Source organism: Mustela putorius, unplaced genomic scaffold (genome assembly GCF_011764305.1).
Source record: "Mustela putorius furo isolate JIRA1106 unplaced genomic scaffold, ASM1176430v1.1 tig00003834_pilon_pilon_pilon, whole genome shotgun sequence".
NCBI lineage: Eukaryota > Metazoa > Chordata > Mammalia > Carnivora > Mustelidae > Mustela > Mustela putorius.
The window spans coordinates 105,039,899-105,053,341 of record NW_025421987.1 but is presented as its reverse complement, the minus strand read 5'-3'; the positions used below and the strand labels follow the sequence as shown (position 1 = coordinate 105,053,341).

At 35.6% G+C, this 13,443-nt stretch overlaps 1 protein-coding gene across 3 annotated transcripts in view; it reads right to left on the bottom strand.

The window, feature by feature from the left end:
• The window catches only part of STAG1 (stromal antigen 1), a 428,247-nt gene that overhangs the window by 300,206 nt on the left and 114,598 nt on the right, over positions 1 to 13,443 (bottom strand). For all 3 annotated transcript variants that reach the window (XM_013061415.2, XM_004762454.3, XM_045088872.1), the window contains one exon: positions 6,886 to 6,997. In XM_013061415.2, the coding sequence (XP_012916869.1) occupies positions 6,886 to 6,914 (29 nt within the window). In that variant the 5' untranslated portion in view covers positions 6,915 to 6,997. The remainder of the gene's footprint in view (positions 1 to 6,885; positions 6,998 to 13,443) is intronic.

Sequence of the window (13,443 nt, the reverse complement as noted above, 5' to 3'; positions counted from 1 at the left end):
CTTAAAAAAAAGGCGGGGTGGGGTGGGGGGGGGGGGCAGCCGTGAAATAGCAGTAACAAACATCTCCAGGGAGATTCAGAGCAGAAGCAGCAGTCTGAAAAATGACTTGGGTTAAGGAAGAGAGATTTGTTTACTAATCTCAGTGAATATGCTGAAGGTGTCCAGATCTTTGGGAGACTCCTCCAAGAACAGAAGAGCTGGCAGGCGCCATTTCCCTCCCTCTTACTCAGCCTAGATACATGGACACATATAGAACTAGTATGAACACACTCTCCATCTAGCTTGCTAACAGCACCCTTACCTCCATGCTTTCCTGTGGACCTGCCCCCTCCAGGCCCACCTCCAAATGAGTCTACACAAAGCTGTATCATAGGTATGGAATTGTGCTAACATCCCCAGCAGGGACTAGGAACAGTGCAAAGTGACTCCTGCCCTGCGTAAAGGGGAAGAAAACCACACATACCAGTTTGACTGCAGCACAGGCAATGGACTTGGGGCAGACAGCTGGTCTGACTACAGGTACTTCCCATATGCAGTCCCTGGAGGTCCCTGCAGGCACTTCCCACCAATGAAAGCTTCTCATGAGATAGTACCTGCAGTCTGATGCTACTGGAGCTCTGGCAAATGTCTGGTCCGACCTAACTCAATCCCAAGGCCACCCAGACAGGCACACTAATAACAAAGAACTAAACTCTGCCCACAACAGGCAGGAAGAACCATTAAAGAGGACCAAACTGAAGGCAAATACAGCTTACCCACAACAGCAAAATGCATACAACATTCACAGAAGACACCCCCGAAACCAAAGGTTTTCAATTAGGGGACAATGCACTGTAGGGAACTAGAGGACATCTTATTCATAAGGCCATTACTTTCAATAGGAGGAGAAATAGCCAACTTTTCTAAAACATGAGAGATAAAACATAAGACACAAATAAGTGACAGAGGAATGTGTCCCAAATAAAAGAACAGGACAAAAATCACAGCTAGAGACCTAAAATGAAATGAAGGTAATATGCCTGAGAGAAGATTTAAAGTAAAAGATACTCACTGGATTTGAAAAAAGAGTACAGGACCTCAAAGAGAGCCTTAAAAAAGAGGTAGAAAATATAAAAAAGAACCATTCAGAGATGAAAAACTCAATAACTAAAATTAAAAATACACGAGAGGGAATAAATAGTAGACTAGATGAATCAGAAGAATGTATCAGCAACCTAGAGGACAGACTAATGAAAAACAATAAAGCTGAACAGGGGAGAGAAAGAAAAATAAATAATAATAAATGGAAACAGACTCAAGCAGGATGCCTGGATGGCTCAGTTGGTTAAGCATCTGCCTTCGGTTCAGGTCATGATCCTCAGGCCCTGGGATGGAGTCCTACATCAGGCTCCTTGCTCAGCGGAGAGCCTGCTTCTCCCTCTGCCTGCTGCTCCCCCTGCTTGTGTGCTCTCACTCTCTCGGTCTCTGACAAATAAATGAATGAATGAATGAATGAATAGATAAAATCTTGGGGGGGGGGGTATAGACTTAAGGAACTCAGTGACACCAATAAGCGTAACATTTGCATTATAGGGAACACCGAAAAAGAAAGGAGAGAAAATGGGGAATAAAATTTATCTGAAGAAATATGGTGGAAAGCTTCCTGAATATGGGAAAGGAAACAAGAAATCCATATTTAGGAGGTAGAGAAAGCCCTCTCCCCCGCAAATCAATCCAAGGAGGTGTCCACCAAGACACATAGTAATTAAAATGGCAAAAAGTGATAAAGAGAGCATTTTAAAAGTAGCAAGAGAAAAGGAAACAATTATATACAAGGAAAACTCCATCAGGCAATGAGCTGATTTTTCAGCAGAAACTTTGCAGACCAAGAGAGTGGCATAATATATTGTCACTGAACAAAGTACAGAAGGGAAAAGACCTGCAACCATGAATACTCAATCCAGCAAGGCTATCATTCAAAATAAAAGGAGAGGGCGCCTGGGTGGGTCAGTGGGTTAAGCCGCTGCCTTCGGCTCAGGTCATGATCTCAGGGTCCTGGGATCAAGTCCCGCATCGGGCTCTCTGCTCGGCAGGGAGCCTGCTTCCCCCACCCCTCTCTCTCTCTCTGCCTGCCTCTCCATCTACTTGTGATTTCTCTCTCTCAAATAAATAAATAAAATATTAAAAAAAAATAAAAGGAGAAATAGTTCCCCAGACACACACAAGTTAAAGGAATTTATGACTACTAAGCCAACTTTACAAAAAATGTCAAAGGGGACTTTTTAAATGGAGGGAAATACCATAAAGCAAGAGTAGGAAAAGCAGGAAGCAATAAAAATAAGTATGTCTATAAAAGTCAGTAAAGGGATTCACAAAAGCACTGAATCACTGTATTTTACCCTGAAACTACTATAACAATGTATATTCATTATACTGGAATGAAAGTGGTTTTTTTTTAACTTTTTAAAAAATAAATAAAAATTATAAATAATATTGATCTAGTCCAGGACTACATAGTAAATATAATACACTTCAGGGTCTTAAAGTCTGTCTACTATTCAACTCTATCATCATAGCCTGAATGCAGCCACATATAATATGTAAGTGAATGGACATGTCTGTAGTCCAATAATATTCATAAAAACAGAACTCTGAGCCACTAGCAGTAGTCAATTCCTGATCTAGCTCATCTTATTCACCGCCACTAAAAAATAATAAATCATACTGCATTTTTTCTCAATACAGACCAAAACGATTATGTTTACATATACTGTGTGCTATTTATATACATTATCTACAACAAACATGTACAAAAACCTTGTAAGAAAACACATTATATCAATACAAAGAAATGCAAGATCTGAAAATCTGATTATCTTGTTTATAGTCACATACCTAATATGTGGCACAGTATATTTAGATCTCTAGGTAGACCTGAATTCTCCATCTCCATGTCTAGCATACTAGACTGCAAATACTATGTTTTCTTTTTCTCTTGTGTGGACAGAATCTACTAGTGCTTTTGATGCTTTTATTTTTTTTAAGATTTTATTTATTCATTTGACAGACAGAGATCACAATAGGTAGAGAGGCAGGCAGAGAGAGAGGAGGAAGCAGGCTCCACGCTGAGAAGAGAGCCCGGTGCAGGGCTCGATCCCAGGACCCTGAGATCATGGCCTGAGCCAAAAGCAAAGGCTTAACCCACTGAACCACCCAGGTGCCCCGCTTTTGATGCTTTAAATCAGAAAGCAACTATAGGAACATGTCTGGTCTAGCATATAATACATAACCCATTAGTGAAAATAATTTATCCTTGAGCACTACACTTTACTGATAAAAGAGAAAGGTACAATATATTTTCTAATTCTGCCAACTTCAGCCAGTTTAAAAAATGATAGCTATAATCAACAAATTACTAATACATTCCAATTAGTATATGTGTATATATGTGTATATGTGTATACACATATACTAATAAATGTGTGTTTATTAGAATATACAAGAATACATATGTAATTTTTTTTACTTCAAGCAATAGGAGGATATAAGAATACAAGGAAGAGTTACCCTAACTCTGAATCCCAAACTGAAGAATAACAGTTTGACTACTACCCTGCCATAAATATTTATGATTTTGCATATATAAATACATATCAACATACAATTTATTTCATTGTTTTATTTTCTTCTTCTAACTATATTTGTTTTAAATTTGTTAATTAATAGGAATCTTCCATGCAAGTACACAGAATTCTGGAAAAGTATGCTTCATAATACAGTATGCTTCATAATACATAGGAAAGTTATTTAATTACTTCCCTTTCCATGAGCACTCAGACTGTCTCTAGTTTTAAACTATTAAAGAGCTGAAACAATTATCTTGTACAGTTAACTCTCATTATATAGTAACAAATTGGCTCTCTAGGACAGACACAGAATCCTTGATCAAAAATTCAAACTTTGACCAACTGCTGCAAAAAACCTACAAATACCCTGCCAATGTTTAATGTTCACATTTATACTACTACTAGACAGAAGAGAGTGGAAGAACCAGATCAAATCTTATAAAAATGAATTTTTATTCCCTAAAACACTAAATTCTGTCTACCTCTCTCCATTTGCACTGTAACCACCTCAAGTTGTCAATATAACTGGCTTGCATACTGCAATACCCTCCTCTTAAAAGGTCTCCTTGCCTCTACTGTTGTCCCTCCCCAATTATCACTATACTACCAAAGAGTGATTTTCTAAATCTATCCCATGCATCTCTTCCACGCTTAAAATCCTAAACTGACTTCTTACTATCCCTAAAAAGAAAAATTCAAAATTCCTATTATCATTTAAGCAGGTCCCTGTATGATATAGCCCCACTCTACTCACAAGCCTTAATCTCATGTAAATCTCTATCCCCAACCCTGAAAAAAAAGAAAAAAGAGAAAGAAGAGCTTTATTTCAGTCTCTCAAACATACCATGAGTCCTCCTAACTCAGGTCTCTGTAAATGCCATTCTTCAATCTGAAATTAATACTCTGATCTCTTCTTCCCAAACCTTTCCTCTGCTTCGGAGTTAAGCTCAACCCTTTTCTATAGAAGAGTAGACTAAATCAAGGCTCATGGTAAAATTTTCACAAAATTCTCTAATTTATCATCCTAGCACCTCAATGGCAGATCTATATATTTGTGATTACTTCACTAATACCTATTTATGTAAGTTTCATGAAAACATGGACTGGATCTCTACTACATGCTCTTTCTCTCAAGAACCTAACATACCTTCAGATACTGTACTATGTAGCAGAATATAAAAATATGTGGTAACTGGTAATATTTCACAATGCCTAACAGTAAACACCACAAAGGTGACAAATTCATCAGTGATAACATTATCTAAATAAGCTAAGAAATAACAAGGCCACAAAAAAAATTTTTTTTAAATGTCATTCACTAGTTCTTGTGTCTACTTACAATAATCATTATTGAACTAAACATTAAGAATTGCTGGGTCAAAATATTTTTGTTTTTGAGGAGATCATAGAGATCATTTTTTTTCTCCCTCTTTTTTAAAAAAGATGGCATGGAGCCCAACATGGGGCTTGTACTCAAAATTATGAGATCAAAAGTCAGATACTCAACCGACTGAGCCACCCAGGAACCCCAAGATCAATTTCTAATATACTGTCTTCACTACAAATGATGGAAACTGAAGTTTACAAATACTAAGAAACATATTTCTTTTCACTTACAAAATGCAGACATGGTATTGCTGGCTGGCTGAAATAAACAAGGTAATATATTGCTGTTATAATATCTGTCAAAATCCTCAGAGAACTGTATGCCCCCAACCTATGTTCCTTAGATCTCAACTTGACCAAGAGTACAATCTCCCACTGACAGACTGAATGCAAAATTCACTTATCCACCTAACAGATCACCACTATCCACTACCCATAATCATAATACAGGCTTATATTTTAACGAGAAAAATTCAGTTACTCACCAAAAAAATGACGTTAAATACTATTGTATCAATGTAACTTCTCCTTAAATGCAACATGTATTTAAATACAATCTCTGTTCCATATTTAATCAAAGACATATTTCTATTGGGCCTACCTAACAACTAATAGTCTAAGATAAAAAAGTGCAGTTTAGGCAGAAACAAGGGTTATAAAACATTATGTTAAAGTATGGTACTAGAAGAAAAGCAAAGAACATTACAAAACCACAGGAGGACACCTACCCCAACTCTGAGTGGAAAGAAGAGTTTTGCTGGAGGCATGACACATATACTAAGACCTATAGTATTAGTGAGTTTGGCAGGTAAGAGCAGAGTTAAGTAGGAACTGCTGGCAGGACAAAGATTTAAAAAAAGAAAGAAAATATTATGTGGAGACCTCCAAAAATCTCTATGTTAAGAAGTATTAAGACATGAGTTAAATACTTAGAAAGGGCTTAAATTTTATCTCCTGTATTTGGGGGGAAAAAGGAATATAGGTATGGATGGTTTTTCAAGCAGGTAAAGACATTTAGACACCTTTTTGTCTTAGATACCTGAAGGAAAAACACAAGGCCGGAAAATGAGGTAAAAGGTGCCTACAATCTCTTAGTAAAGAGATATATAAATGAACCAGGACAATACAAATATAAATAATTACATAAACCGTTGATCACTCTCATTATATCTAAACCATTGTTGTCATACAGGATCACAGTATGCAAGTTCCTAATTTGTATCCTGATGAAACCTACAAAAAAGAAAGTATCTGCTACTACACTAATTGTATTTCCCAAAGAATACAAAATAAGACCCAATTCTAGATCCATCCTACAATTCCAACAAATCTAATGAGATACTACTAAAAATGCCAATGCAACTGGAATGGCCCAACAATTGCAATCTCAGCAAAGGAAGGTGGAGGAGGTAGGAGGGTATGTGTTAGAGAAACAGTATGATAGAGGATAGGCGTTTATATACTTCTGTATATAATGAATGGTCCAACAACATATTTATACTTTGCAGGCGATTCATTTTCTATCACAACTTGTAGCACAAAAGTAGTTAAACAATTTGTTAAAGAGTAAGAATGGCTCTGTACAAATTTACAAAAATTTATAAAAAAATTTTTATAAAAAACAGGCAGCATGCCAGCCTTGGGCCATGGGTCATAATATGCTAACCCCTGATAAGGAGAGTAACATCTTTGCTCAATAACACAAAAATATTGATATTAATACAGCAAGGGCCATGCAGAGATATGGTAATTACACAATCTAATAGGTTGTTTGATTTTAGACATACTGCTCAACTATCAGAGAACCTATCTGATGTGTGTCATTAAAAAAAGCATTTCATATACAAAAAATGTGGTATTTTTTTTTTAAAAATTAGAAAACTGTAATACTTACTGTAACACTGGTAACTCTGAAGTAATCATTGCTGAAGAGGTCTTTCCACAATGCAGCAAAAGAACCAAGTGCTGTCCAACTCAAAACTTTTTAAATAACCTCAAAGTCAATCCTGTTATTTAAAAAAAAAAAGAAAGAAAGAAAATTATTTTATTTCCAGCTTTATTGAGGTATAACTGACAAATAAAATTGTATGATATTTAAAGCATACGTGATGATTTGATATGCATATACATTGTGAAGGACTCCTCCTCATCAAATTAATTAACATATCCATCATCTCACAGGTGAAGGTGGGATATTGCTATCCACCTTACAGAAAATAAAAAGATTATTAGAATGGGACAGTTGTATGCCAATAAATCACATAACCCATTGTTAAACAAATTCCTAGAAATATAAAAACTGCCAAAACTGGCCCAAGAAAAATAGAAAATCTGAACAGACATACTGATGTAAAAATCCTAAAAACAAAACAAAACAAAAACAAAAAAAATCTGGCAAACAGAATCCAACTACATATTCAATGTAATATATGCCACAGGCAAGTGGGATTTATTCCAGGAATGCAAGAGTGATTCAACTTAAAAACAATGGTCAATTTAATACATTAATAGAAAGAAAAATGAGCTACATGATCATCTCAAATTACGACAGAAAGCATCTGGCACAATCTCAAGGGAAACCAAAAAGCCAAATATTCTTTCATAATAAAAACATTTTAAAAAACTAAAAAAGGAACTTTATTAATATGATAAAGGCCACTTATGAAGAATACATAGGTGGCTTCATCAATAGTGAAAGACTAAAATAAAAGCATTCGTCCTAAAATCAGGAAGAAAACAATAATGTCCATTTTCACCACATCCTTAGAAATGTACCACTATACATTTTGGCAAGAGACAAGAGACAATTAGTCAAGAAAGAGATATGAATTACACCTAAACAGAAAAGAAGTAAGTTATCTGCATTCACAAATGGCATCATAATAGTTTATATACAGAAAATCTCAGAGAATCAACAGCAATAAAATATTAGTAAAGAAAAGTTGCAGGGTACAAATAACATACAAAAATCCACTGTGTTTATTAGAACTGAATAATGTATCAATGGTGCAGGATACAAAAATTACTATGAACAATTTGGTGGGGTTTTTTTGGGTACACTAACAATGAACAAATCAAGAAGGCAAGAAAGGAAAAATTCGATTTCTAATACTATCAGAAAGAATAAAATAATTAAAAATAAACAACCAGGTCCCCTGGGTGGCTCAGTCAGTTAAGCGTCTGCCTTGGGCTCGGGTCATGACCCCAGAGTCCCGGGATCAAGTCCGGCATTAGGCTCCCTGTTCAGCGAGGAGTCTGCTTCTTCCTCTCCCTCTGCCCCTCCCCCTGCCCTTTCTCTCACTCTCTCTCAATTAAATAAATAAATCTTTTTTAAAAAATTGTTTAAAAACATAGTAATAAAAAATAAACAACCAGGGTGAAAGACCTGTACACTGAAAACTACAAAACACTGCTGAAAGAAATGAAAGAAGATACCAGTAAATGGAAAGATATCCACTGTTCATGAATGGGAAAACTTATTATTGTTAAGAGGTCAACACTATCCAAAACAATGGATATCAATATCCCCATTACATTTCTGCATAAATAGAAAATTCCATCCAAAATTTGTATGGAATCTCAAGGAAGAGTCTCCTAAAAGCCAAAACTTCTTTTTCTTGTGAAAAAGAAGACCACAGTTGGAGGTCTCATACTTCCTGATTTCAAAACTTAACCACAAAGTGACAAAAATCAATACTGTGTTTCTGGCATAAAGACAAAGAACAATGAAAAAGATCCCAGAAATAAACCCTCACATACACTGTCAAATGAATTTTCACAAGGGTGCTAAGACCATACAACATGGAAAGGACAGTCTTTTGAACAAATGATACTAGGAAGAGTAGACATTTACATACAAATGAATAAAGCTGTACGCTGACCAGACACTATATACAAAAATTAACTCAAAATAGATCAAACATCTAAATGTAAAAGCTAAAATTATTAAACACTTTTTCAGAAAACACAGAGCAAAAACTTCATGACACTCTATGTGACATTAATTTCTTATATATGACACAAAGAGCACAAGCAGCAAGAGAAAAAACAGGTAAGACAGACTTCATCAAAATCAGAAACTTGTGGGGGCACCTGGATGGGTCTGCCGGATGAGAGTCTGGCTCTTGGTTTTGGTCCAGGTCATGATCTCACGGGTCATGGGATCAAGCCCCCAGTAGGCTCCGCACTCAGCGGGGAGTCCACTTAGGATTCTGTCTCCTCTCCCTCTACCCCTCCCCTGGTCGCAAGCGCATGCATGCTCCCTCTCAAATAAATGTTTAAAAAAAATCAAAAATTTCTGTACATCAAAGGACACTATCAAGAGAGTAAAGAAGAAAGCAAAAGAGGGGCACTCAGTGGCACAGTTGATTAAAGCCTCTGACTCTTGGTTTCAGCTCAGGTCGTGATCTCAGGGTCATGTGAGAGTTGAGAATGACTAAAATTAAAAAGACCATTTCAAGTGTTGGTGAGGGGACAGAACAATAGGAAATTTCACATATGGCTAAAGGGAATGAAAAAATTGAATAAACTCTTTCAAAAAAAGATTGGCCATTCCTTAAAAAGTTATATATACATTAACCATTACCGAGAAATCTCTCTCTTAGGTATTTGTCGAAGTAAAAAGAAAGCTTACATTCATACAAAAACATACATTCAAATGTTTCTAGCAGCTTGATTCTTAATTTCCCAAAACTGGAAACATCCCCCAAATGGCCTAAAGCAAGTGATTGGATATATAATATGGTACATCTATACAATGAAATACTATCAAACAGGGGCACCTGGTTGGCTCAGTTGGTTAAGCATCTGCCTTTGGCTCAGGTCATGATCCCAGGGTTCTGGGATCCAGCCCAGCATAGGCTCCCTGCTTAGTGGAAAGCCTGCATCTCGCTTGCTCACTCTCTCCCTCTCTCTCTGCTGCTTCCCCTGCTTCTGTGCTTGCTCTCTCATCAAATAAATTTTTTAAATCTTTAAAAAAAAATACTACCATACAATTAAAAGGAAGACTGCTACTGACTGATACATGCCACAACATTTATGAATTTCAAGTGCATAGACTATCTCCACACTATATAATTCCATTTATGAGATATTATAGAAAAGTACAGAGAACAGATCAATGGTTGCTAGAGGTTGGGGGAGAAGAGGACTAACTTAAAAGAGACAGCTTAAGAGAGACTGGGGGTATATGCTGCATACAAATTAACACTTTTCTTTAAAATCCAACTCGAATTTTTTATAGAAATTACTGAAATTATTCTCAAATAAATAGAAAAAGAAAAAGGAACTTTAAGAACCGAAGCCTGGAAGAAGAACAAAATCAGAAGATTCATTTTACCTAATTCCTATAAACATACAAGCTTACAAAATTTTATATAAGAAACACAAAAATGGTATGTTTTATATATTGCCATGCAATCTGCATTTTTCACTAAGGAAAGCACTGTGGACACTCTACCTCATTTGTTTTAATTATTATTTCTTAATATGTATATGTTTTTAAATGATTGTTTAAAAGTATTTAAGCCATTTTTCAGTGAAAATTTAGCATGTCTCTAATTTTTTACCACCGTATACAATACTGTCATCTATCCTTTCTCAACTACACAAATGTATTTGTAGGACAGATTTCTTGTGATGAACATTTATAAAACATTCATACAAATTTTTACTGCCAAATTTCCCTCTAAAAATACTGTACTAATATATACTCCTCTCACCAGTATATGTTGAATTAGTTAAATATAAAAATATACTCACTATATATTGAAGCTTATTTAAATTACCACAGATTTAGCTTTATACCAATACACCTTTAAAGGAAAAACATATCAGTACACCTTTCCTGCTCTGTAACCACCTTGCTCTGAAAAGAAAGTCCACCCTAGGCTTTCAGATCATATACCAAGATGTCTAATGACGATTTGGGAACATTTGCAAGATTTTGAAAATTTGAATTCATGGAGATTTTATTTAAGAACAATAATCCGGTGCATTCTTATCCTCTACTCACTGTTTTGAGTGTCTCATTTTACTGAGCACATCCAACTCTGTCTTAGAAATCTGTACATTTTGCCTTGTGTACTCTGTACAGCTTTAGAACTATTTCCCTCAGTGGAGAAGATATAAATAAATGATGAGTTCCAGCCTTTCCCTTAACATTATGCCAACCCTTAATCTAATTATTTTGTTCTAACTATAGTTTTAAAAGCCTTGTTTATACTTAGTATTTTCCAGAAGCCATCCTAACGTTATTCTAAAGTTCTATCAATTTTATAAATCCTCCTTGGCCACATATGAATCTATTCTGTTTTTACAGGTCGTCTTCTTTAAACTGGTTGTAACTAGATTGTCTTTTTTTCTTACTACTAAGGACACCCAACATTAATTAAATAAGTATCTACTGAGTAGTAACTATGTGCTAGGCATTGTGTTAAATATGATTTTCAAGAATGAAAATTTCCCATTTTTTCAGTTAGCTTGGTTTCAAAGATACCCTACATAAAAGAACATCCCTTCCACCTGCCCCCACCCCCACCTCTCTCTGGCATTTTTTCTAGTATCTAAGTACACTTCTCATGATGAGGAATTTTTTTCTCTATGCTGACCTGATTACTTCGTCCATTTCTCCAATCAGTTCTCACTCTCAAAATGAAGTACAAAGAGCAGTTTCCCTTATTTTGTCAAAATTATAAGAGGTTTTTTTTAAAATGGCAGAACTAGAAAATATCAGGCACAACATCAGTAAGGACCTAGGTAAACTCAGTAACTTCACCAATCAATTGGACATAACTGACATCAATAGACTGCTTCATCTATTAACAGCAGAATTCACATTCTTCTCAACCTCACTTAAAGCACTGATCGGACTGACCAAATTATGAGCCATTAAATACAAATTAACAATCTGAAAAAATAAAAATCATATAGTGTAGGGGCACCTGGGTGGCACAGTGGGTTAAAGCCTCTGCCTTCGGCTCGGATCGTGATCCCAGGGTCTGGAATCAAGCCCCACATTGGACTCTCTGCGCAGAGAGAGCCTCCTATCTCCTCTCTCTGCCTGCCTTTCTGCCTACTTGTGATCTCTGTCTGTCAAATAAATAAATAAAATCTTAGAAAAAAAAAATCATACAGTGTATACTTCACACTACAATGAAATTAGAAATCATCACCAAAAGGAAAGCTGAAAATCCTAAAATACTTGGAGATTGAACAACACATTTCTAAGTAAAACAAGTCAAAGAAATTACAATAAAAATGTTAAAATATTTTGAGATAAATGAATACTAAAATACAACTTAATAAAATTTGTAGGTGCAGCAAAAGCAGTGCTTAGAGAAAAATTTATAGCATTGTATGCCTACAATAGAAAAGAGAAAATCTAAAATCAATCATTTAATAAGCTTTCATCTTAGGAAACTAGAAAAAGAGCAAAAGCAAGCAGCAGATTAGAGGTGAAATCAAAGAAGTTGGAAACAGTGAATCAACAATGAAAATAAACGAAAGCAAAAGTTTTTTTCAAAAAGATCAAAAAATCAATAACCTTTAGGCATGCTAATTAAGAAAAAAAAAAGTAAGACACAAATTTCTAAAATGAGAAATCAAAGAAGAAATTTCATTACAGAATCTGAAGACATTAAAAGGATAAAAGGGTATACTGTGAACTATTCCCAGAAATTTGATAACTTAGAGGAAACAGACCAAGTCCCTGAAAGATACTACCTATAAAAAATATGAATAGTTCTATTTTAAGAAACTTAATAACTAATAATCTTCCAAGATAAAAAGTCACTAGACCCAGATGGGTTCACTAATGAATTGTACCAAACATTTAGGGAAGAAGCTACACAAATTTTGTACAACATCTTCCAGAAGACATAAATAGAGGAAATACTTCCTAACTTATTCTATGAGGGCGTCACCCTAATACCAAGACCAGACAAAGACATTACAAGAAAACCATAGAGCAAGATCTCTCACAAAGATGTAAAAATCCTCAAAAAAAAAATTAGCAAATCAAGAATTTTAAATGTCCTGAAAGAACTGTATACCACAACTAAGTGGGATTTACCCTAGGTATGCACAACTACTTAACATATGAAAATCAAGTAATGAAACCTATCACACAAGAGGCAAAGAAGAATAATCAAGTGGTAGTATCAATAAATGAACAGAAAGCATTTTCACAAAATTCAACACACATTTGTGATTTTAATAAAACTCTCAGCAAGTAAGATAAAGGAGAACTTCCTCAACTTGATAAAGAACATCTATAAAAATCCTACAGTGGGGCGCCTGGGTGGCTCAGTGGTTTGGGCTACTGCCTTCGGCTCGGGTCATGATCTCAGGGTCCTGGGATCGAGCCCCGCATCGGGCTCTCTGCTCCGCAGGAAGCCTGCTTCCCTCTTTCTCTCTCTCTCTCTCTGCCTGCCTCTCTGTCTACTTCTGATCT